General features: G+C 49.1%; 2 protein-coding genes and 1 long non-coding RNA gene across 3 annotated transcripts; all 3 read left to right on the plus strand.

Moving 5' to 3' along the window:
• Window positions 1–359: 359 nt before the first annotated feature.
• HOXD3 (homeobox D3) lies at window positions 360–6,708 on the plus strand. Its single transcript, XM_026492485.4, has 3 exons — window positions 360–459; window positions 1,038–1,661; window positions 3,763–6,708. The coding sequence occupies exons 2-3, from the start codon at window positions 1,121–1,123 to the stop codon at window positions 4,518–4,520; spliced, it is 1,299 nt and encodes a 432-aa protein (XP_026348270.1). The 5' UTR covers window positions 360–459; window positions 1,038–1,120; the 3' UTR covers window positions 4,521–6,708.
• Window positions 6,709–10,347: 3,639 nt separating this feature from the next.
• On the plus strand, window positions 10,348–11,493 carry LOC125281307 (uncharacterized). The gene is made up of 2 exons (XR_007188435.2): window positions 10,348–10,734; window positions 10,911–11,493. It is a non-coding gene; the product is annotated as an uncharacterized LOC125281307 (long non-coding RNA).
• Window positions 11,494–19,296: 7,803 nt separating this feature from the next.
• Window positions 19,297–21,514, plus strand: HOXD1 (homeobox D1). Its single transcript, XM_026492488.4, has 2 exons — window positions 19,297–20,050; window positions 20,416–21,514. Exons 1-2 carry the CDS (start codon window positions 19,405–19,407, stop codon window positions 20,748–20,750), a joined length of 981 nt encoding a protein of 326 aa, XP_026348273.1. The 5' UTR covers window positions 19,297–19,404; the 3' UTR covers window positions 20,751–21,514.
• Window positions 21,515–25,549: the final 4,035 nt, after the last annotated feature.

Raw genomic sequence — 25,549 nt, forward strand, 5'->3', positions numbered from 1 at the left:
TTCTTCTTCTAATTCTGGGTCCATTCATCATGGCATGAGAAATTCTCTCATTGGTTGTGCAGTGAGTGGAGGTGGGGTGTCATGGATTGTCCAGAGCAGAGGTCAATAATAATAATATATATTTCCACAATAGATGCAGGATAAAAATGAAAAAGTTATAATATAAAGCATTCTATGTTCACCCATGCTACATGCATTTCAAATTCTAAATCTCTTCACCCTTTCTAGTACCCATTTAAAAGTAGTGGAGGACAAAGTAAAGACTAGAAAAATGTAGATGAAAGAGAAGAAACATTTTCTAACCTCAGAATAAGTTTGGGAGTCTAAGTGTTCTTGGTTTTTATCTCCTAGTACATTTCACAGTGCTGACCCACAGAGCTCACTGAGTGGATTCTCACCCTGTCACCAGAAAGTGGACTATCTGGGTCTTCATGAAAGATGCTGTGATTTTGAAACCAGGTGGGGGAGATACTTTTCTCCTTCTTTTTTTGAGAGTTCTGGCTGTTCTGAGTGTATTATAGAGCTTTCTTTTTTCATCAACACCCTGGGGGGGGGGTCCCAAAGATTGACTGATCCATCCATTCACTCATTCAACAAGCATGTACTGCACTTACTACAGGCAGGGCACTGGACTGGGCGTTAGGAATATATAGATGAATAAGACACAGTCCTTGCCCTCAAGGAGCTCACAGTCCAGTGGGAGAATCAGCCATTAAAATGTATGAGGCCATAAGTGCTTTTCTATGCCATTTCAAAAGCTAAATTGACAATCTTGAAAGATGATGGTGTCTAGGTGGGGAGGAAGCCCCTTCTCTTAGAAGGAGTTGAGCTCAAGAGAAGGGAAGGTCTTTTCTTATGTTTATGAGAAATTCCTTCTGACTTTTTCAAGGGTTCAAATAAGTTGAACTTCATAAAAACTCAGATCCTCCCCCTAGGAAGCGAGTGGGCAGCAGAGAGCGCGGGCTAGCTAGTCCTTCTATATTGACTGTCTTGTCAGTTACAGTCCCTCTGGGGCCTTTCACTTTTCTTCTCCACAGGTCACCTGGAGCCTGGGGCTATCCCAGCCCTCTCAGCGTTCGGCAGACCTCGGAGGTGGAGGTGAAAGAGACAGTGGTGGTCAATGTTATTTGAGCCAGGTCAGCAGGCCCTGGAACTTCCTGAGTGCACGATGCAGAAGGCTGCTTACTATGAAAACCCAGGACTCTTTGGAGGCTATGGCTACAGCAAAGCCACCGACACTTATGGCTACAGCACCCCCCATCAGCCTTACCCGCCCCCTGCTGCTGCCAACTCCCTGGACACTGATTACCCAGGCTCCGCTTGTTCCATCCAGAGTTCGGCACCTCTGAGAGCCCCAGCCCACAAAGGAAATGAACTCAATGGCAGCTGTATGCGGCCTGGCACTGGGAGCAGCCAGGCTGGGGGCGGTGGCAGCCAGCCTCCTGGCCTGAACTCAGAGCAGCAGCCGCCACAACCCCCTCCTCCACCACCAACCCTGCCCCCATCCTCGCCCACCAATCCTGGAGGTGGAGTGCCTGCAAAGAAGGCCAAGGGTGGGCCCAATGCTTCGGGCTCCTCAGCCACCATCAGCAAGCAGATCTTCCCCTGGATGAAAGAGTCCCGACAGAACTCCAAGCAGAAGAACAGCTGTTCCACTGCAGGTAGCTCTCTGAGGAGGCTCCTCCTGGGCTAAGTCCCCCAGAATGACCCCAAGAAGCTAGCTCACCTACAGAGCTAGCAAGAGACTCAGGGCTAGAAGTGCAGCTTTGGAGGCCGTAGGCCTACACTTCACTCATGCAGAAATGGCCTTTCTTTCTAGTGTCCCTGATTGGAGCCATACCCTTACAGGGACAGGGTGCTCCATTCCAGGCTGCTGGTGCCATTGCCAGACAAGTCCCGCAGTTGTTAATAGATAGCTTTTTTAAAAAAAGATTTTATTTATTTATTTGTTTATTTATTTATTTATTTATTTATTTATTTATTTATTTGACAAGAGAGAGGCAGCGAGAGAGGGAACACAAGCAGGGGGAGTGGGAAAGGGAGAAGCAAGCTTCCCACTGAGCAGGGAGCCCGATGCGGGGCTAGATCCCAGAACGCTGGGATCATGACCTGAGCTGAAAGCAGACACTTAATGACTGAGCCACTGAGGCGCCCCAATAGATAGCTTTTTCTTATATTGACCTAATATCTGTTTTCTTGGGCTGGTGGTCATAACTTGGCTCCTTCTTCCATCCAACAGCTCTTCAAAACTTGAAGACAGGTATTATTATTCTCCCAGCCTGGGCTTTTATGGAGCCCATATCACACGAATCCCACTCCCTTAAATTAATAAAAACTAAAGTCTGTGGAGTGCTAACATGGTTCCGTGTTAACAACCATGCTAAATGCTTTACAGGCATTATCTAATTTAATTTCCAAAGAACTCTTTAAGGTATGTGTATGATAACATCCCCATTTTACAGGTAAGTAAACTGTTAGAATTGTCCAAGATCACAAAGCCACAGAGCGATGCACTTGAATCCAACCGGAGTCTGCAAGACCTAGCCATGGACTCTGCTTGGTCTACCTCAGCCCAGTTCTCCCCATCAGCAAATCCATAATGGGGAGGGGCATATCCTAGGGGGAGACGATGTGCTCTGAAACTGGAGCAGCCTTGGGTTTCTCTCCCTGAAAAGGGAGACCCTAGAGCTGAAATCTTCTGTGGGTCCCTTCAGGGTGTGTGGAAGAAGATGGGCAAGCAAGCCCAGGAGCTCTAAGGCCTGCTGCCCCTCTGCTCAGCCTGCTTGGTTCCTAAAATTTTCTGGCTCGTGTCCTTTGTTGCAGTTTATCTTCAGGTAGATGAATTTAATTCCAGGCCTAGTTTGAGGCCTCAGATGTAACTACCTTGCTATCAAGTCTCTGGTTTGCCTGCAACTCTCTGGGGCTGCTGCTCCTAGGGGGAAAGTGCCTTCCAGTCTGCAAGCTTCTTCTGCCCCTCCCTCCCAGCTGCAAGCCCAGGCCCCTCCCTCCCAGGAGAAATCCATTTGTACAATCAGGGAGGGAGCGGACAAGCCGCTGAGAGGTGGCAGGGGTAGTAGAAACCAGCGTTGAGAATGCTGCTCCTAGCACTGCAATACTCAAAAGGCACCCAGGCTGGCCTTGGAGCCCCTGAAACTCTGGGGCAGTATTTTTATGGTTTATTACTTCCCTGAGTTGGGGTGCAGAGCCCTTGGGTGCAGCTGAGCTGGAGTGAGGTGCCAAGATCTCCACCCTCATTCTGTGCTTCCTGGGGTGCTTTGCCTGGGAGCCAACCCCAGAGCAAGGTGGGTAGGGGCGTATGGGGGTGTGGAGGGTGCTTTCCTCCCCCATCCCCCAGCAGAGGCTGGGAAGAGTGTTCAAAGAAGTCTGGCCCTTCTTTAATGGGGGGTGGGGGGGCTAGGCCTTACCAGCTGCTACTAGTCTCTCATTAAACCCCTCCACAGCCTTAGCCTTAGGGACAGGATGATGGACTAGGCTGGAGGGGGGGGGGCGGCAGAGTGAATCGGACCTCAGAAGGCAGATGGGGGGGGGGGGGGTTCAGGTGCAACTCCTAGGTAGGACAGGGGCCTGTGAGGTCCCGCTAGGAGTCTCACATCTCAGACGCCCCTCCCCCACTCCAGCCAGCGTTAAGGGTTGGGGGCTGGGATGGAGGAAGAGAAGGGAGCCAGGGAATCACCCTGCTCGAGCCCTGGGTGCCCCCCACCTCTCCCGCTCAGCATCTCCTCTCTCTCCCTTCCTGCCCAGGAGAGAGCTGCGAGGATAAGAGCCCTCCGGGCCCGGCGTCCAAGCGGGTGCGCACGGCCTACACGAGTGCGCAGCTGGTGGAGTTGGAGAAGGAATTCCACTTCAACCGCTACTTGTGCCGGCCACGCCGCGTGGAAATGGCCAACCTGCTGAACCTCACCGAGCGCCAGATCAAGATCTGGTTCCAGAACCGGCGCATGAAGTACAAGAAGGACCAGAAGGCCAAGGGCATCCTGCACTCGCCCGCGGGTCAGTCCCCGGAGCGCAGCCCGCCGCTGGGCAGCGCCGCCGGCCACGTGGCCTACTCCGGCCAGCTGCCGCCCGTGCCCGGCCTGGCCTACGACGCGCCCTCGCCGCCCGCCTTCGCCAAATCTCAGCCCAACATGTACGGCCTGGCCGCCTACACGGCGCCGCTCAGCAGCTGCCTGCCACAGCAGAAGCGCTACGCGGCGCCCGAGTTCGAGCCCCACCCCATGGCGAGCAACGGCGGCGGCTTCGCCAGCGCCAACCTGCAGGGCAGCCCGGTGTACGTGGGTGGCAATTTCGTCGACTCCATGGCGCCCGCGTCCGGGCCCGTCTTCAACCTGGGCCACCTCTCGCACCCGTCTTCGGCCAGCGTGGACTACAGCTGCGCCGCGCAGATTCCCGGCAACCACCACCATGGACCGTGCGACCCTCATCCCACCTACACAGATCTCTCAGCTCACCACTCGTCTCAGGGACGCCTGCCCGAGGCCCCCAAACTGACGCATCTGTAGCGGCCGCCACCGGCCCGAACTCGAGGCGCAATTACCTCTTTTGCTTTGGTGGCAGGGGTGGCGGGCGGGGCCCGCGGGGCAGCTCGGTGACCCCCTCCCTCGCTCTGGCCCGGTCGCCGCCTCCTGGGTCTCGGGCCAACAGCTGCCGAGACGCAGGCGACTGGGCCTCCCCTCCAGGCGTGCCCTCCTTTGGGTGACTCGCCATAAATCAGCCGCAAGGATTCTCCTCTGTAACCCTGACAGTGCCATATACTGCGGACCGAGGGACTCTAATCTGGTAAGGGTGTCCCGAAGGTAAGTCCGAGATCCATCGGCGGCGCGCTCTGCAGAGGGACCGGCGGCCGGACAGCCCCGGGCCTGGCCCGAGTCTAGCTTAGTTGCGGAGACCTTAATTTATATGCTCCTTCCCGTCCCGTAAGGATTGCAACGGACTCAACGATCTGTATTTATTATTTGAAGCGAGTCATTTCGTTTCCCTGATTATTTATCCTCGTCTTAATGTATTTATGTGTATATTTGTAGAATTCTCCAGCCAAGCTTAGGAACGCGCTCCCAGGCCGCGGGGGCCACCTTTCACCTCTTTAGTCCCCTTGGTCTGAACTAGTTGAGAGAGTAGTTTTGAACAGTTGTAACCGTGGCTGGTGTTTGTAGTTGATGTAAAGGATTAAGACCGCAAATTGTCCTTCATGGGTAGAGTCAGGCGGCCCCGTGGCGTGGCACGACACCCGTTACTCATTTCTCACAGCCGCAGCCCTCAGCAGTCGACACAGTTTATTGATTTCAAATTGTCTGGTACTATTTGAACAAATATTTAGAATAAAAAAATTTCTCAGTCCTAAGTGTATCTGTGTTAATCACACACACTTGGAAGTAGATCACTCTGCCTTTTATCTTTCGCACAATCCCAGTAAAGGCCCCCAAATAGGCTCTTTGATAGATCTTTTTTTTCCCCCATTTATTTGGAATCTGGTACATGAATTGGTTCTGGGGATACTTGATTACATTGCAGCATTGACCTTAGAGGGGGAAATCTGAGGATGCAAGCCTAGAAATGTCCTGGGCGGGGTAATTTGGGTAGGGCTTTGTGCTGTGCCTGCTACGCTGTTTCCACCACCCTCTTTTTAGACACAAATAGAGTTTTTTAGATTGCATTTACATTGGGGAGGCCAGCACTCACTTCTCTGCGCTTATAAAAAATAAACTTTAAAAGAAAACTGACAATCAAAGAAAAGACACAAGTGAAGTTGTGAGAAGAACTGAGCTATGAAAAAGCTAAGGTGCACAAAAAGAAACGATCATTTGGAGACACACACCTAAGCTTTTTCTCTAGGAAATGCTGTCAGGACTTTTTCCTTTATAATGGTTGGTGGTTCATTTCTAAAGCAAACAAACGTTCCCCACAATGTAAAGTAATAAAAGTTTCATTAATGGAACATAACAAGTATAAACACCTTGTTTATTATTCCTGTTTCTTTGTACAAAACGGGCAAAAATGTCTTCAAGGATTTATATCCACTTTGTAAATATTAGCGTGGCTTTAGCGAGGGGCGGACAATGTCCACCCGCTTCTCTATAAGGAGACACTTGGAAAGCGCCTTCAGATAAGGTTCAATTCTTTTGTATCTCAGCGAAGTCGGCCCACGCATCTCTATTTGGTTTGACAAATAATGCAACTCCTACTACATCCCCGGTGACACGAGGTGAAATTCCCATTGTGTGGAAATAATTTAACTTCTAATCTTCTGGTGGAACAACAATCGTTTCTATTTGGATGTTTGTGTTTCGCTAAATAATGATGGCTCAAATAATATTTAGTTTTTTTGTTCCTTTGTGCTGTTTTTAAAATGGCATGTTAGACTGGGGGTGGGAGGGGACTATCCTTTTGCTAGATTTCACTTTATCTGAGCAGGTTTAGAGTAGACATGTTGTAGAAGTGTATCAACAGAGTAAATGACTTCAACGGAAGGGATATTTTACCCACGTTCAAGGCTTAAAATTGTTTTCTATGAAATTTGCATCCATAGGCAGAATTTTTAATTGTCTTGTAAGAAATTATTTTTTAAGCTATTAGGGAAGTCAAAGAAGAGCTTGCTGCCTCGCAGGGATTACAACACCCTTTCTTAACTGGCTAAATATTAAATAGATGAATTATCAGGCTGTTTAGATTCAGCCCGGTTTCCCCTCATCTCCTCTTCCTACCATAAATAATAATAAAAATACATAATGCATTATGGCTCCAGGCGTTTTCCAGCGCGGTGTGTTACCGCAGGAGTATCTGCTGAGTCTGCGGGTGTCTGCAAAGGCCCCAAGTGTCATCTGCGGCTTAGGGTTTCATGGATTAGACTTTAAACGGTGTCTAGGCCGGCTGACATCAGCCTCCTCCCACACGGAGGCTCCAAAGAAGTGCGGGGTTGGGGGCTCCCTCTCGGGGCGGTTGCCCGGAGGCGCCCCTCTCTAATGGGGTGGAGGAGTTCGCTTGGGACAAATCGGCTTTCTCTCACCTTTGGCGAGAGGTTCCCCGAGGCTTCTGAGAATAGCTCGGATTCTTTCCTGCCACTGGCGTGAGTGTCATGTGATGGGCACACTCGGTCGCTCCTGGCCCGCGGGGGGGGGGGGCGGTGGCGAGTCTGGGTCGGCGCTTCCCGCGCGGCCGTCGGCCAGGGCGAGAGGGGGGCCCGCGGCACAGCCATTTAAAACTTCATAAATTATAAACAAGCCGCCTTGGCCTTCGCCATAAATTCTGCCCCTTTTGAGCCTGCAATTAGTGTTAGGAAGCACTGGAGTCTAAACACAACCAAACGCCCTCTGAAGGGCCCAACTGCCCAAGGTTGCAAACCTTTATTTATTTCCCAGTACCACCCCCTCCGCACCCCGAGGTCTGCACACACAGCCGCCTCCTCCCCCGCCGGCGGTGCACTCTCGGTTGGGTTCCCGCTCGGCGAGGGAAGGTCACAATAGCAGCTCTATCGGCGGAGGCGCCCGCCCCCTCCCTCCCCGGGCTCGGAAAGGCAGAGAAAGGAGAGAGTGGGGGAGGGGAGCACGGGCTGGGCAATGGCGCCCTAGGCCCAGGCCTCTCCATCCCCGGGGAACTGGGGGAGTGTGTGCCTGGCAGCGGGAAGGGGCCAGTTGGCAGAAGGAAACCTCCACCCTAGCCCGTGACTTCAGCCGGAGACAGGCCCACCGGGGGCAATGGGGAGCGCACCAAGGCCTCGAGGCTGCTGGCCCCTCACTGTCGGGCGCTGGGCTGAGGGCGCTCGGAGCAGCCGGGCTTCCAGGAGCCCTGCGCCTCTGTGTGCGCAGCTTCCCCGTGGGCTCGGCGGCGGGCGAGGCCTCACAATAGCACCGTGGGGCCTACGCCTGGAGGTGAGGAAGGGCTGGGCTTCGCCTTGGGCCTTGGGCTCTGGGAGGTTTACCTCGTTCGCTGCTCCAGGAGAGGAAGTGGCTCTTTGGCCCAGGCCTTGATCAGCAGTTTTTTATTTTATTTTTTTCCCTACAGAGACCGCTGAAGGGTGGAGTGGGGGAAGGGTAGGGGTCAGGGAGGTTGTGTGGGGGGGTCCTCCTGAGGCTTGAAGAAAGGGCTCAGAGTCTAAAACCCAGGCCCATGGATGGGGGTGGCAGCCGTTTGGGAGCCCCTGGTTGTTCTGACCAGGCAATGAGAAGTGAATTAAAGCAGGGTAGGGAGGAAGCTGCGAGAATGGCCCAATGCAGAATGGGGGGTGGGGTGGGGAAAGAGATTTAGGCCGAGAGAGAGCTTGCCCTGGCTACCAGGAGAAACTCAGGATCCAGCCTGGAGTGGAGTGAAGAGACCCAACTGAGCTAGCCAGGGGTGTGGGGAAGTTGCAGAGGAAAGGTCTGAAGAGTTCTCCTGGCCCCTGGACAGGTGGTAGGAAAGGGCGATTAAGTAAATGTTCTGCCTCCCGGCTTTCAGACCTCAGCCTCATCCAGGGACCTGACAGAGAAAAATCCGCCTCTGATGAATCATTAAGTTAACTATCCATTTGTACCATTTCTTTGTACAGGCTTTCAAATGAGAGAGAGAGAATACAGAGTGAGTACTTTCCCCTGGTGCAGCCCCAAGCCTAGTCCCTATCAGAGACACATCAGCCAAATTGGTTTCCTAGGCCCCAGAGGCTGCTAACTTTGCTGAACAGGATTTTTCGAATTTCTATCTGTAAGGAGTATTAAAAGATAGTAATAACCTACGCTAGCTACTTATTTCTCCCTTCCCCATCCTGTACCAGCCAACCCACCCTTGAGTGAAGTGCATCTTCTCAGCCCTAAGTCTTGGGAGCCTAGGCTCTCCATCTGTTGAGGCTTTTCATTAGGGAGGGTGAAGAGGATATGTGTGGGTGTATGTTTGAATAACAAAGAAGAAACCCAACATTCTAATGAAAAGTGTTTCTCTGCTTGACCTGGAGAAGCCAGAAGCTTGTTTACACTGTCAGTACTCAAGGGACAGTCACGGGCCTGTTTGGCTTTATCCTCAGAATTTGTTGAACCTTTCTCTTGAAGTATAGAATTGGTTAATCCCAGTTTCAGATCCAGGAAGGTCCTCTTCATCTGGGAGTTCTTGGCATTACTTTGGTACTTCTTTCAGAAACTGTAAGGAAAAAAAAAAAAGGATGAACAGCAATTGGTGAGTATTAAATAAAAATACAAAGAGGGGCAGAAGGCCCCAGTCCCCATAGACCCACAGCCTCACCACTTCGGGGCACTGCAACTTCCCAGAGAGGCTATAGCTACCGCCTGGGTGAGCAGGCTTATCCCTGGACACTTTGGGCACAGAGAGCTGAGGCTGAGTCGCCAGCCATACCCTCACCAGCTCTGAGGACTAGCTCACTTAGACCTCTCTTGCAGGGAGCCTGGATGGAGAGGAAAAAAAAGACTGGGTAGGTGAATCCTCTGTACTTACTGCATTGGTGGTGATGGTGGTGAAGATCACCGCCGAGGGTGAAATCTTAGTTTTCATTGTTCCCTTGTCTTCCGTCCAGCTACAATGCCCTTATCTTTGGGGCCCAAGGTTGGTACCAAATGGATTATATATCCCTGGCCTAAAACCCACGCCTAAACACTTCCCTCAGGTCTCATAACCACTTGGCAAGTTGGAATAGTACAAAGGTAATTCAAGGACCCACTTTCAGGCCAGGTCCAGCCTGAAGCACAGTGAACAGAAGGTTTCCCCACATGAAGGAAGAGGAAATGTAAATGGATGTCCAATCATTTGCATTAGCAGAAGCAGGTGAAAGGTCCCTATTTTTTTTTTTTTTAGATTTTATTTACTCATTTGAGAGAGAGAGAGCACAGAGGGAGAGTGAGAGAGAGAAACAGACTCCCCACTGAGCAGAGAGCCTGACCTGGGGCTCACGACCTGAGATCACGACCTGAGCCTAATGCAGACGCCCAACCTCCTGAGCCACCCAGGTGCCCCAAAAGGTCCCTATTTGTGGCAAAATACCTTGACTGGTTCCTATAGCTAGTCTGGATCATTTTTCTGAAAGCATACTATCTGGAAAATAATGAAAATAGGATTTTAACATTAGTAAGAGCGCAAGAAGGAGCCTTTAAATCGGGATTCATGGAGAACCCTGGTGGTACAGTGAAATGTTTTTATTGGGAAGGCAGGCCTAAAACCAGGCCAAGAGGACCTGTTGGGCCAGGGCCTTTCTGAAGGAGGGCAGAAGAGCAGCGCTGACTTCTGAGGAAACGGGGAGAAGGCCCTTTGATGGCTCTATTGTTCCAAGCGCTGCCCTACAAATACCACATGCCTCCCTGCCTCGTCCGCAAGGGCAAAGCAGGAAGCTGGTCGGCTGAGCGGAGGAGCTCGAGGTAGTGGCAGAGCTGGCACAAACCTCCCTCAGCCTCGTCTGCTGCCCCTTGGGACAGCAACGACGCGCCATTCCCGTCGCAGGCACCGAACACACAAAGGAAGCCCCCACCCATCCTCAGACGTGGGGACACTCTGGGGAGGAGGCTGGCGTGGACCCCGAGTCTGAGCACCTCCCTCCCCCGCGGGGAACAATAGCCGCCGCCTCCCCCGGGCGGCCCGGCGGGGGCGCGGCACAAAGGCCGTCTCGGGGCCGCGCCACCATGTGACGCGCGCGCTCGCCCCGCGCACCCCGGGCCGGCGGCAGGACGCAGTCTGCGGAGCGCGGGAGCCGCGGGGCTGCGGCCGGGCTGCCCGAATCCACCTGGCACACTTTCGGCGAGACAAACGGTGAGTTAATCACCCAACAGGCAGGCGGCCGCGTCCCCTCTCGCCAGCGAGGAGGGCTGGGGAGGGGGCTGGGGTGAAGGATTTCTCTGTGTGTGTCGAGGGTTGGGGGGGGGGCGGGAGAAGTTAGTCCTATTAAGAATTCATCAATCACCCGGTGTGCACTTTTCGCTCGACAGCGGTTCCTCCTTCTTCAGAGCAAGTCTGGGCCAGCTGGGAGCCGACCAGAAACCGCAGGCAGCGGAGACGCAGGCACGCGGGTGAGCGCTCACGGAGGGTGCGATCCGCCGCCCCACGCTCTGCGGCGCGAGGCCGGTCACCCCCTCTCTCCCGGTCCCCACTGCCGCCTGCCGACCCCTTACGGCCCGCGGCCCTCCCAAGAGGCGGGCCCCAGCGCCCGTCCCCGAAGCAACAGTGACTCGGTGTCCCCCCCCCACGCTCCCCCCCCCCCGACTTCCTGCTTCCTCCCTCCCGGTCACACCCTCAACGCTACTCTACGCCCAGAAAGGGACACTCCATCTCTCCCAAGGCGGAACAAGAAAAATTCCAATGGATCAGAAGGTTTTTGCAGACACTATTTAAGAATTTAAAAAAGATTCCCAAGGGACTAGAATTCAGGGAAGAGGCGGAGCTAGTTTCGTTCTCTTATTTACCTGCCGGAGTAATTTGTGTGGGAGGAAGCAGGATAACACCCCTGTTGAACTTGGAACTAAACTTGAATGCCATATAAAAAGCACAATAAAAATACACTTAAAATACCAACCACAATGATATGCCTCTCCTTTCTTCTCTGGTGTGAGGGAAGGACTGTAATATTTTTACATCAGCTCTTTTGGGGTTCACTTTAGAAATACCATAAAGGGATAGCCTAAGGGATAGACTGAAAACGGCGCGCAGCGGGGTGTGTGTGGGGTCATTAGCATTAGAGCTGTCTAGCTCAGGAGAGCTTGGGTAAGTGGGTGGTGAAGCATTCTTACAACCCTTCTGGAGTGGTACTTGTAGTCCTCTTTGTAAATTCTAAGAAAGTTCCAGGCTAACCCCTCTTTTACTCTTTTTCTAAGTGACATCAGCTGAGAAGTTTCTGGAGTTAGTTAAGTGTTGCCTTGGCGTATAGGAAAGAGCCCCTAAAAGACAGAAAATCCCAGTTGCCCCCTCCCCCTTCTCTTTCAGCATCCTCTTGGGTGGAAATTAACTTGCTCTGGAGAGATGTTCTACTATCATTTTGCTTTAGATAGATTATAACCTGAAGCATTAAGCCTTGCACAGTGTTCTGAACTCATTAAGCAATTAAAATACTGGTCCTGTTGTCCTTGGCGCAGAGTGTGTCCCTCTCTCTTTGCCTTTCAGCAATACCTACTGAACAGCTCCTGTGGGCACTGTGCTGGGCTCTGAGATAGAAAAATGAGTCACTAATAGTGTGTGCCTTTTCATCTCCTGGGGGAGAAAAAGAATCCTAAAACTGTGTGACAGATGCTAGAACACAGGTGTGGCCATAATGTTCCTGGAATAAAGAGAAGGAGCCACTAACACTACTGTAGGGTCAAAAACAAGGCTTCTCAGGGGAGGTGAATTTGGGTTCCTGAAGTATGAGTTTTTTAGGAAGGAAGGAGGGACATACCAGGCAGAAAGAGCAGCACATGCAAAGCAAGGAGGGAAGAAAGAGCAAGGTCTGGACCTGGAACAAGAATCCTTCGGAGTAGAACGTCTGGCTGGAAAGAGAGGTTGTATGGGGTACATGGAAAGGAGCTTGGACCTAAGCTGTAGGCAGTGCGAAGCCACTGAAGGATTTAAGCTGGGACGTGAGGTTATGTATTTGGAAAGCTTGCTCTTTGGGATCCTGTGACTGACTGGAGAAAGCAGAGGTAGGAGGCAAGAAGGAAAAAAAGGAGGCTGCTGCAATAATCCAGCAGAGAGAGGGACTAAGGTAATGACAATGAAGAGGAAAGACGTTTAGGAGGACAAATTGACAGGACTTGGTGATAACTGGTTGAGTGAAAGAGGAATTACAGATGGTAACTCCTAGGTTTCTATTTAGAGGATCTGAGTGGGTACTCAGGTCATTCGCCAAAATGAATACAGGAGAGAAAAGACTTTGTAGGGGAAACTAATGAATTCAGTTTTAGGTCTACATTGTGTTTTCTGTTTTGCTAACTGATACACTGTATGACCCTAAACAATTCACTTAATCTTTCTGGCTTTCCGTTTCATCACCAATTTAACAGTCAAAGGATATCTACCTCAGAAGTTTATCGTGTGTGTGTGTGTGTGTGTGTGTGTGTTTGCGTGCCCACGCACATGCCCACATTAGGTATTATCTTCACCAAGTCTGAGTGAGTGTCCCATCCAAAGCTAAAACTAGGGAAAACATCCTCTTACCCATACCATGCTGATCAATACTTAGATCCTGGATGGCCAGTGAGAAATAAGTCTCAGGAAAATTAAAAACAACACGCTCCTGCTTCCCAGATATTGAGTCCAAGCTAATGCTTAGGACTAGGTCAGATCACATCGCTAATTAGAGCTCCTCTGCTTCCGGAGGGTACTCTCCAGGGAAGAGGAAGCCTCTTAGCAGATGTCAGAGAGCTTTTTTATATCATGTGTCTTTCAGGGAATGCTTGAAGCCACCCATTCTCTTTGAACCTCCTTAGGCTTCCCTGTGACACAGTGCAGTATAAGAAAGAGTGTTGAACATCCGACCTTGGCCATTTACATTGGGTGTGATGACAACAAGTAGTTTATCTTTTCTGTGTCAGTATTACTATTTGTAAAATAGAATTATGAAAGGATCAAACAAGATAAGGAAGGATGGCATTTTTGGAGATGCTCTAAGGGTGAGTAAGAGGTATTATTTCTTACTTATTAGATTGGCAAAAATAAAAAAATTTGCTATCCCACTGGGGTGCCAAGGTTATGGGGTAACAGGAATTCTCTTATGTTGCTAGTAGAAGGGTAAATTGATTGATTCCTAAGCAATTTGGCATTTTGTATCAAAATTGCCAGTGCACATACTTTTGACCAAGTAATTTCATGTCTGGGAATTTTTCTAATAGGTCAAAAACTTAAACATGTGTTTGTAATAGCAAAAGACTAAAAATAAGCTAAATACCCATTGATAGGGGATTAGTTAAATAAATTGTGGTAGGTATGCACAGCAGAACAGCATGAAATTGTAAAAATAAACCAGAAGGTCTGTATGCATTTATATGAAATGATCTTCAAGATACAATAGGGGAGGGCGCGTGGGTGGCTCAGTTGGTTAAGCGACTGCCTTCTGCTCAGGTCATGATTTCAGGGTCCTGGGATCAAGTCCCACATCAGGCCCCTTGCTCAGCGGGGACCCTGCTTCTCCCTCTGTGTGCTGCTCCCATCTGCTTGTGCTCGCTGACAAATAAATAAAATCTTTAAAAAAAGATACAATGAGGGGAAGCATGGGGCAAAAGAGTATATCTAATATGCTATCATTTATGCAAAAAAGTGGGGGAATTTATAAATAGATGGAGATGTATAAAGTATCTCTGGAAAGATACAAGAAACTAATAACTGGTGTTTATGGGAAGGGGAACTAGGTGGCTGAGGACAGGGGTGGGAGAAAGATTTTCACTGCGTACCATTGTGTACCCTTTGAATCCTGAACCACGTAAATTTAAATTTATTACCTAAATACCTAAAAAAATAAAGGAGCCAAAAAAAAAAAAAAAAAAGATTAGTACAAATGTAACTGACCTGGGTGTACCTGTGTGTGTTCACACAGGTCCTAAATTTGCACTATCCACCTACATTATCTAAGGACATTTCTTGTTTTGATCCCCCAGGGATCAAGCTCAGCAGGAGATGAGGGGATCCTTGACCCTTGCTTGGTGGAGGGGGTGGGGACCCAGATCCATCTCTGCCTTCTCTTGCAGGAAAAGCTCAAGGTGGGCCTCAGAAGTCTGGAGCACAGGGGCGCCTGCGTGGCACAGCGGTTAAGCGTCTGCCTTTGGCTCAGGGCGTGATCCCGGCGTTATGGGATCGAGCCCCACATCAGGCTCCTCCGCTATGAGCCTGCTTCTTCCTCTCCCACTCCCCCTGCTTGTGTTCCCTCTCTCGCTGGCTGTCTCTACCTCTGTCAAATAAATAAATAAAATCTTAAAAAAAAAAAAAAAAAAAAAGAAGTCTGGAGCACAAGTTTAGCAAACAAGCGGCAAAGGGGGGTGGGCAGCAAGCCTCCCAGTCAGCCACACAGGCTGTAAGGTCTCCCAGCAACAAGGGTGTTTTTCTCCTTGAACACTGCTCTGTTCTGAGTCCACCACAGTGTGGAGGAGGGGCTGCTTTACTCTTCCCTCTTTGTAAACTGTGGACAGGCAGCAGACTGTGGATAGTCAGGAGATCCAAGTTAGTTCCCTCATTTTTTGCAGGACAGTTTTGTCTTTTCACCTTTGAAAAAAGTGACTTCCTTTCTAAAATGAGGGGTTCGATGTCACTTATCTCTAAGGAGCCTTCTTGCACTGACATTTTATGATACGAAAGGACCATCTTTAACCAAGGGAAGAGTTACAGCTTTCCCCTCTGGATCCTGGGAACTTGAACGCTCATTCCAGACAATTTGGGAGAGGTGGAAAGAAAGAAGAATTGGCTCCTCCCTCTTGAGACCCCCCATTCCTACTCCTTTTTTCTATTACCTCGAAACCACTCTAAAGTTTCTCCGAGGAGACTGGGATAGACAAAACCCTTTCACTTCCCACCTTACTAGCATCCCCAAAGCTGAGTTAGGAAAGTGGCAAGGAGCAGAAGCCAGGTCTCTGCAAAGCACTATTTTGTCAGCAAAACTTGGGAAACTCCTACTGACTACTACTTAAGGATATTTTGGGAAACTTCACCCCAACTAGACACAGGTCGGGCCTTAACATTCTCTGCCACTACCACCCAACAGTCTTCTGAACACTGTTCAGATTTACTCCTGTTCCAACTAGTCATGAGCTCTCATGGTGCTGGTCAAGGACCCCTCCCACAGAATCACCCCTCTCTCCCCACACTGCCCACCCCAACCCAGACCCTGAAGCAGAAATCCTCAAAATATGGTTCCAAAGAACCTTGCTTTAGAATCACCCAAGAGCCTTATTAGAACTCCTACTGGAGTCAGATAGATTGGATTAAAATCTCTTGGGTGGGCTCAGGAACCTGCACTTTTAAAGAAGCCAAGAGTTTGCATGTGCTCAAAATATCTCCAAGGGGTAACATGATGAGGCTTGTGGAGAGGGCTTGCAGGAGACTTCTTAGGAACAACTGTAAACACACAGAAGACCAGAGTGCCACCCTCCATCACTTCTGTCTTCTGTCTGCAGGAAAAAAAGCTTGTTGTTCAAATGGGAGACAAAGGTTGTCATGGGGGTGGGGGTGGGGGGGTGTCTGCCTTGGTTAGCAGTATGGGAGAGATTTCAAAGCATTCCTACATCAAACACAACCTGGCAATCAGGCTCCTCTGCTGTCACCTCCTGCTGAGAACTCACAGCACCAGGACCTAGCAGGGCAAGTGACCCTTGGGAATTCATGACTTGAACAAGCAATAAAATTAGTAAGACATTTCTCTCATACCCTGTGAACATCTAGGAAGCAAACTTTAAAAGTACTCAAAGTATGCTATGTTCACATCTTTCTACATACATTTCCTCCACTAATATCTTCCAATCTCTCCTTAGAAAATTATCGATTCAGATTCTTCTGGAGTAGATTTATAGTACAGCTGAGACGTGTGCCAGTAATGAATCCCTTGTTCCTTTGGCTTGAGAATATCTTTTTTTTGCAGCTTAGACCTCCCCTAACAAAACATTCTTACATAGGTCCTTGGCAATTGTAGAATCTGAGTCGGACATAACCAGAGTCTTGATTCCAAACTGAGCAAGTCAAGAACCAGTCCAGGAGTGGAGATGGCAACTCTGGGTCCCAAGGTGTAGGATATGCCAAGGCCTGAGAGGTTAAAGGGAGTAGAGAGGATGAACAGAATGCAGCTCTCTGTGTGCAATTATCAGAGAACTGCAATTGGGTCTGAACAAATATTGAATACCCCACCCACCCACTCTCACCCATAGTTTTGAAAACAAAACAACACAATTAAGAAAAAAATCTCATTCTCTCCTAGGACATTTTCTTCCATCAGCAAAAGTTCAATCTCTGAAATTTTGCTTCAGGGAAATAGTGTGGACAGCTTATGGGTGCATCAAAGTCAATGCTTAATTGTGATAGCAAGGACCCAACCTTTGCGCCAAATGCTTAGCGGCAGAAACCTTGTCCCTGTTGCAGTGAAGTCTGCCAAGGCGCCTAGGCTGCCCGTTTTTCCTGAAACCCTAGAGCAAAGGTGCTTAATTTGATAGGTTTTGGGCAGATTTGCCGGGCAATCAGGCCAGATTTTCTGTCCTACATCCTGAGCTGCAGGCCCCTGGATGTCCTCTCCAGACAGGTTTACAAGGCCATCCTCCTTCTTGACCTGTTGGGGCCTCTGGGCCTAGGGGCTGTGATTAAATGAGTACCTTTGGAGAGAAAGACTTACGGTTTTGAGATAGGAGTGTGCACACTGGGTCATTATGCTGGTAGAAATTGGCTATTAAAGTCTAGCCAGGGGTGAATGAAGTGTTATGTGACCTCAGCAGCATCTGAGTTGCTGATATTTTTGTATTAAGAGCACAGAGTGAGAGACAGCAAAGAAATACTTCTACATATGAAGCCTGAGCTAGCTCTGAAAATCTCTATCATTTCCTGATCAGGGAGCTAAAAAAGAGCCTCTGTTTCTCCCTTTTAAAAGACTATTTAGGACCTTTGTCATCTGATTGGCTATAGGAGAAAACTGAAGGAGCAACATCAAGTTTGAAGGGCAATTTTCAGCACAGGATTCTATTTCCCAATAAAATCCAAGATATCCAGCAGGGTGGGGACCTCAGACCTGTTAGCTTTGTGCTCATTCCTAGGTGTGTACTCTCTACCTACCCCCTCCCCACCTTGGCTCAACTTCAGCTCCAAGGGCAACACGTTTGGCGTGGCTTTCTTTATTCACAAGTTCACATCCCAGTAAGGGACTGGCTCCCTGGACTGTGATGGCTCCTACTTTCCAGGCTTCCTCAGAGTGGAATTTTAGGCAAGGACTCAATCGCTCTTTCATGACAAGTGGATCAGTAAAACAATAATAAAACCTCTGTCACCATAACTAAGAGGCTATAATAGATCAAATTCTCAAGGGCACTTGAATAAGCCAAGAGTAGACCCTATTCACACAGTTTTAGGAAACCACTCTCTTTCAGGACTGCTGTGTGTAAATAACATTTATTTATTTAATTTGTTATTTTCCTGCAGCCCCAAAGAGGAAAACATTACAAGAAATGTTCAAGGAAGTTGGAAAGTTTGTCAATGTAAAGCTTGTCTTTGTAACCCTTCTACTCTTCATTTCCTGTGCCAGTTGCACTTTTATTTCCCGTCTCTCTACGCTCAGTAAACAAAACCATATTATCAAGGGAAAGAGGTGAGCCCATTAACATTGTGAGCCCTCAGATTTCACTCGCAAGAGACGACGCAGCACTTAACTGATGGAACAGAAGCTTTAATTGCTTCGAGGTACGAGCCTGTCCAAACCTCTGAGATCTGCCCGGTCCCTGGGAAACCTTTGCGCCCTGAGCCAAGCGCCTCAAGAGAGGAGGCGCAGCCCCGGTGCGGGTGCCAGGCTCCCAGAGAGGAGCACTAGCGTTCCACCACAAGGGCAGAATCTTTATTTGGACAACCTACTTAGAGGGGGAAATCTGGTAAACTTCCCCACAAGGCAGAAACCTCATCTTTTGTCCAAATCAAAACCTGGCGCTCCAACACGCATCCTTATCACGCCGCCACAAATGGAAGGAACGCGAACTGAAGGGATGCTGCGATGTAACGTGAAAATCTAGTCTAAACGTGAAGGTTTTGTGCCGCCCCGGGTACACAGCACCCAGGGCATACAATTTAGTCCCATAAATCGGAGGGAGGGAGAAAACGAGGAAAAATTAAATCTGTACTCTAGGTTTAGGAGAGGGATCACACCCGTCCCAGGAAAACAGAAAGCGCGGAGGACTCAAGAGTAGAGGGGGAGAGGAATACTTTACCTTCCCGGGGGGAAGAAGGCTATGAGCAATCCCCGCGGGCTGAAGTCTACGCTCCTTTTTAACCCCTTCCCCACCTTAGTGCCCACAATCCGCAACCGAGGGTTCAGCCACCCACCGATCCAGAAGAACAAGCTTCTCCCCCTCTATCCTCACCCGAGCGGCCAGTCTTGCCTTCCTCCTCCCGCTTCGTCCAGTACCTGTCCGGGCAGCAGGCGCCCTGGGCTCTCGTCCCGTCCTTCCCCAGGCCGCCCCTGGGCCGCGCCGGCTCTTTCCCGGGCCTGGGGGTGCTGGACGGCTGCCACCCGCAGGTTTGGCAAAGTTGGCGGCGGGGCAGGCGCGTGGAGCCGCGCGCCAGGCGGGCCCCCGGCCGTGCGGGGCAGACGCCCATTGGCCGGCCAGCGCCACGTGGCCACCCCCGCCGCTATATTAGGCCACTATTTACCTCCAGCTCGCTGGTCATGGCTCGGCAAAGGCAGCTCGGGTAGAGAGGAAAGGTGGAGCGGCGCAGCCCGCGGTGGTCCTGGCCGGCCCCGCACTCCGGCCCCGGCCTGCGCGGTCCGGCGGGAGGTCCGGAACCATGAGCTCCTACCTGGAGTACGTGTCGTGCGGCAGCGGCGGGGGCGGCGGCGACGTGCTCAGCTTCGCGCCCAAGTTCTGTCGCGCCGACGCCCGGCCCGTGGCCCTGCAGCCCGCCTTCCCCTTGGGCAGCGGAGACGGCGCCTTCGTCAGCTGCCTGCCCCTGGCCGCAGCCCGACCTGCGCCTCTGCCCCCAGCCGCGCCCGCGCAGCCTCCCGCGCCGCCCGCGGCCGCGCCCTCCTTCGCGCCGTGCACCCTGGAGGGCGCCTACGAGCCGGGCGCCGCACCTGCCGCGGCAGGGGGGGCAGACTACGGCTTCCTGGGGCCGGGGTCGGCCTACGACTTCCCTTGTGCGCTCGGGCGGCCGGCCGACGACGGCGGGGCGCACGTCCACTACGCGACCTCAGCGGTCTTCTCGGGCGGCGGCTCCTTTCTCCTCAGCGGCCAGGTGGATTACACGGCCTTTGGCGAGCCCGGCCCCTTGCCGGCGTGTCTGAAAGAGCCAGCCGACGGCCGCCCTGGGACCTTCCAGACTGCGTCCCCGGCCCCCGGTGCCTACCCCAAGTCGGCCTCGCCAGCCTCCGGGCTCCCCGCCGCCTTCAGCACCTTCGAGTGGATGAAGGTGAAGAGGAACGCCCCTAGGAAAAGTAAGTACTTGGGCCTCGGACCGACGCTACCTGGGTTGGGATCCGCGCCCCCCTCCGCCGGATGACGCTGGGCGCGCGTGGCAGTGGCCCTCTTGACGGCGATTTAGGACTTAATGGAGGAAAGGCGTTCCGAAGCATTATTAAAGTAGGCGCATTCCATTGAGCTTGCCCTCAAGTAGACGCTTAGAAAATGTGCCAGGCATTGAGGAAATTTCAGGAAGGAGCCCTCCGTGGAGCGTTTCTCCTGGGTTTACAGAGACCCAGGAGAAGTGCATTGTAACTTTGATTCTAACTAGCTCCACTGGTCGCCCGCGTTCTGTGTCCGCGTCCTCTCACCCCATTGATGCCTTGTGTTTACACTGCAGGCAAACCCGCCGAGTATGGAGCCGCTAGCCCCCCCAGCGCGATCCGCACGAATTTCAGCACCAAGCAACTGACAGAACTGGAGAAGGAGTTTCATTTCAATAAGTACTTAACTCGAGCCCGACGCATCGAGATAGCCAACTCCTTGCAGCTGAATGACACCCAAGTCAAAATCTGGTTCCAGAACCGCAGGATGAAACAGAAGAAAAGAGAACGAGAAGGGCTTCTGCCCTCGGCCACCCCTGTGGCTTCCCTCCAACTCCCCCTCTCAGGAACTAGCACCACCAAGTCTGGCAAGAAGCCAGGGAGCCCTTCTCAGGCCCAAGAGCCCTCCTGAGGTTTAGTCTTGAGGCTGAGAAACCTTGGCCTGCGCAAGTCAGAGGCCGCCTCACCCCTATCCAGGCTTACTAAGCTCAGTTTGGGATGGAGGTGAGCACGGGCAGACATTAACAGAGGTCTCACTAGGGAAAGAAAGTATCTTAGTGGCTTCTGAGTTCCAGGCTGTAGGCGTACAGATATCAGTTTCAGGTCGCTTAAGCCACTCGTTTGTGTATTATTTGTGTCTTATCAGGGAAGATGTGCCCAACTGCCAGCCCAGCCCTGCTGCTATGTTGCCTAACTTAGTCATATGCAATTCTTTGGTGCAGAGTGGCCGAAGCATTAGATGCTGATCTCTGCCAACGCCCCCCCCCCCCATGGGCTCAGAAGAACATCAACCCAAAGTTTTTCTGATTTTAATTTAAAGGACAGGCTACATATATTCAGCTTGAGATGACCAAAGCTAGTTAGGGCCTTCTTGATGTAGCTAAGCTGCTTCAAGGATGATCTTCACATTTGCACTCCACTTGTTCTTTTCTTTTAAAAGCAGTTTCTACCTCTTCATGTGCCTGAGTGAAGATACAATCGCTGTCTAGTTAGTAGCTGAACAAATCCACAGGGTGGGTGAACACTAGAACCTTGATACCAGTTACTCAGACTGGAATGTAAATATATACAGTATGTATATTTTTAAAAAGGTTTGCTTGCGATGAACTTCTATATGACATTTCATGTCATAGCATGTAAGGGGTTGGAACTTTTTTTTTTGTAATAAAAATTACAGAATCTGCTACTCTCTGTTTTTCCTTATACTCCTTTCATTTTCATTCTCTTTCTTAAAAGCTAATTTGGTTTCTTCTATTTGGAATTTCTTGATTCTGCTCTGGGAATTTGCTTAGATTGATGACTTTAAAAAAGAACACGTTTTACAGGTCGTATACACAAACAACAGGTGACGGACAATTATCTGAGCAGTTTAAGGGAGAAGAAAAGCTGCTCTCCCAAATAGTCAAGTAACTAAGGGGGCGCTGTACTTACTTTAAGTGCCCGAGTTTTTCAGTGAATGTGTAGACTGCACATTAACTCAAAGTTTAGGTGCCCACTGTGGGAATGTTGTAAAGCCAAGAAGACACTGCGGAGAGATCTCCTTATTCTTTTGTCTCTTGCTCTCACAACAGGAAAAGGCAACGTGAAGATTCTGTTAGTTGGTTAGTGTTCTCTGAGAAAGGCAGCTGCACAGCAAAAAGTTCTCAATGGCTGACTTCCCATTTCCAAAGTCAAGAATTACAAAGGCTGGCAGAGGCCAGTAGTCAGAGCTTTCCACTTCCTGTTACCCAGACTGACATCTGGCCTACAAAGAGAGCATACAGGTACCTTTCTGTTTTTAAAAATGAAATACTTTCAAGTGACTTCTTTGAAAGAAGATTCAAAGCACAAAATTTGTCGGATGGCAAAAGGGTACGTGGTAAAAAGCCTCGAAGCTTGTTTCCACCCAGCCCCCCAGCTCCTAACCCCGAAAGCACGCATGGTTGAGCAGGCTTTTATGCAACCTTACAGATATATTACGTGAAAAAATGCGGCATTGGTACACAAAGCCAAGTGGATACTTGGGACATTTGTCAGGGCAGTTCATTTCCCTCACTTTATGAACAACTATAGCTATATCTTTAAAGTCTCTCAGTAGTTCAGCCAAAAGTCTTCAAGGCCCAAACAATCCAGATATGAGCCTCAGCTCTAGCTAGATTTCTAGGTTCTAGTGTAGTGTTTTAAATCCAATTATTCAGAAGCCTAACAGTTGTGGAAGATTACTATCCCCCGATGTGATTAATTGTCTTAAAAGATTGAAATTACACCTAAATTCCTGTCCTTTGCATTCACAGTTTAATGGAGTTGGAGAAATAAAATTATAAGCTCTAACAAACTCAGCCGATTAGGGGGAAAAGATCTGTCAATATTATTCTCTCTTTGTTTTTTCACAGTTTCACTCTCTCTTTTTCTTTAAGGTTTTTATTTAAATTCTAGATTGTTAACTAACACACACTGTAGCAGTTTCAGGTTGTCAATATTATGCTTATGTTTCACCATCTGCCCTTCATGGACTCGATGCTGATCAGATCTGGTTTGAAAAAACAGCACCCCCCACTGCCCCTATCCCCACCCCCATCTTCGTAGCTGTTTGAAAGGACTTGTTATAGGAATTGTCATCTGCTTGCTTGCTTCCCTTGCAGTGGTCTTTGACAAGACAATGTTTCCTTTTTGATAAGCATTAAATGTACACCTAAACAAACAAACAAACAAACAAACAAACAAAATGCCAACACACTGGGTCATTTCCTGAATCTACCATCCTTTTCTCTGAGAAAATAGAGCTTTTCCTTTTGAAGCTACTGCTAGCATTTAACCCTGATGGACGTCTTCCTTGATGCAGGTGGCTATTTTGACATACGTATAATGTTGTTCTATGAATCAGGCCAATATTAGCTATTTTTTGACCAGCCCCAGGGATCTTTAAAAGCTTTCTTAATGCAGATCACTATACAGCTATATTCAGTATTAGGGAGAGTCCTGGCTGGAGATGGGGATGAACGAGGTGACCTCTGGAGTTCCCTTTCAGCAATGAAAATGCTACAGAAATGATTCAATGACTTCTACATATTTTATTTTAGGCCTAGCATTGCAAAAAAGAGAGTTCTGCCCCAAGACAGTAAATGCAGTCCATGGGATTACAGTGACACTGTGTACAGGAAAAGTAGATTTTAGACTTCATAAATACATCTTGTCAGTGGAGGTACCTAACCCATCTGGATTGTTTATAGAACATTCCCCTTCACATTATTCAGAGCCTTGTGTTATTTTGAGTGAGATCACCCATGAAGTATGATGGTTACTATGCAAACTGTGAAACTGCTAAAACAATCCCATTTCTATTTTATAAGAATTCAAACTAAATATGCTAATTTCCCCTCCAGTGGTCCATTACAAGAATGAATACACAGTGGATGGTTCTGGCTGTTGTATAATTTACTGTTCAATGTTCCTTTGTCTTCACAGAATGACCATGTGTCTGTTTTTCTGGATTCAGAATAGTTGGGGGTGAGGAAGAAGAAAAAAGCATTTAATAATATTTAAATTTCCATTACTTGAATACTAGCAAACAAAGGAGTTGCTAATGTAAAAACCTAAAGCAATGTCACCTAAATCCTCAAAAGATTAATTGTATGCATTCTGCCCCAGTCTCATACATGGTGAGGCCTGAGACCAGGGAGGTTATGTCTGATTATCATGTCATCAGAAAAGAGGGGCAGACTCAGGAGAGTTGCATTAGCTCTCAACTTCTTAATTATTTCTTACGGCCAAACAAATGCTCTATATTTGCCGAAGATTGAATTTAAAAACCTCAGGACCTAATCAGGTTCAGAGAAATGTTTAGTCTGACCACAGACCTCTTGAAAAGAAAAATGCCAATTGTTAAAACTTTATTTGTGGTTTTAAAGTGAAACCATACTGGACATATCTCACAAATAATGATAAATCTCCATCTAAATAGAAATCAAGATTTTCATGGTTTTGTCCTCTAAAGCATATTTCCAGAGCATGAGCATGCAACAAACATATAAAATAGTTTTATTTAACATCTCACTTAGTGGGTGGCTCAGAGTGTAGGAGGCTTAGTTGTTAAGCGTCTGCCTTCGGCTCAGGTCATGATCCCAGGGTCCTAGAATCGAGCCCAACGTTGGGCTCCCTGCTCAGCGGGAAGCCTGCTTCTCTCTTTCCCACTCCCCTCCCCCTGCTTGTGTTCCCTCTCTTTCTCTCTCTGTCAAATAAGTAAATAAGATCTTTAAAAAAAACCATCTCACTTATAACTGCTTCTGAAGTTCTAATCGTTATGCAGAAATATACATTCAATAGAAACTGTTTAAATTCAATAGTGAACCAAGAGGAAAGAATTCTTAAATATTGGCATGAAAGGAAGGTCTATTACTTAGATTGTAAAGACTTAAACATTATCTCTTCCACTTCTAGTCTTATTGATATAATTTAATAAGTATAAAGGATGGCCACAGAGTGGTCATTTGGACTTGCAAGTAGTTAATAGAGCAAGTCACTGACACTTTGGAGGCATTTCTAGAGGGCACTAGACTATTTAGCACATCCCATTCTTAGGGGTTTTGTTGAGCCTAAACTACAATTTTAGGGATGTCTTTAAGAAAAAGAAATCATGAATACAAAATTGCTAGGGTATCTTTCAGGATCTGGAAGGGCCCAAGTGAGTGAAGCTTACATTTCTTTCTCTCTCTTTTTTTTAAGATTTTATTTTTAAGTAATCTCTACACCCAGTGTGGGGCTTGAACTCACCCCTAAGATCAAGAGTTGCATGCTCTACCCACTGAGCCAGCCAGGCTCCCCAAGTGTCTTTGGGTTCATCATAAATCCCTATCTGCTCTTTCTGAAATTGTTGCTCCATTCCCAATACCTAGCCATTGTTTGTAAGATGGTAGCAGTGACTGCTTTTCTCCAACATCTTGGAACCAGAATGACTGTTTGCTCCTCTTGAAGTGCATCAAATAGTAGATAACGCAGGCAAGGGCAGGTTGGGGCTCCGTTCATCTCAGTCCCACTCTGCTCTTCTGGGCTACTGGCTGGCCGAACTATGTCACTGTCTGGTAATGGGAGCTCTATTTCATCCAGGCAGTTCTTTTCTGTTGTAAATTCCTTCTCAATGATATAAACAGAAGAAAAATCTAGAACCGGGGATGACACAGCTACACAGCTAACTTCTAAGCATGTCACAGAAGGACGGAATCACTGAGGCTGAGG

The sequence above is a fragment of the Ursus arctos genome, unplaced genomic scaffold, assembly GCF_023065955.2.
Source record: "Ursus arctos isolate Adak ecotype North America unplaced genomic scaffold, UrsArc2.0 scaffold_1, whole genome shotgun sequence".
In the NCBI taxonomy this organism is placed as follows: domain Eukaryota; kingdom Metazoa; phylum Chordata; class Mammalia; order Carnivora; family Ursidae; genus Ursus; species Ursus arctos.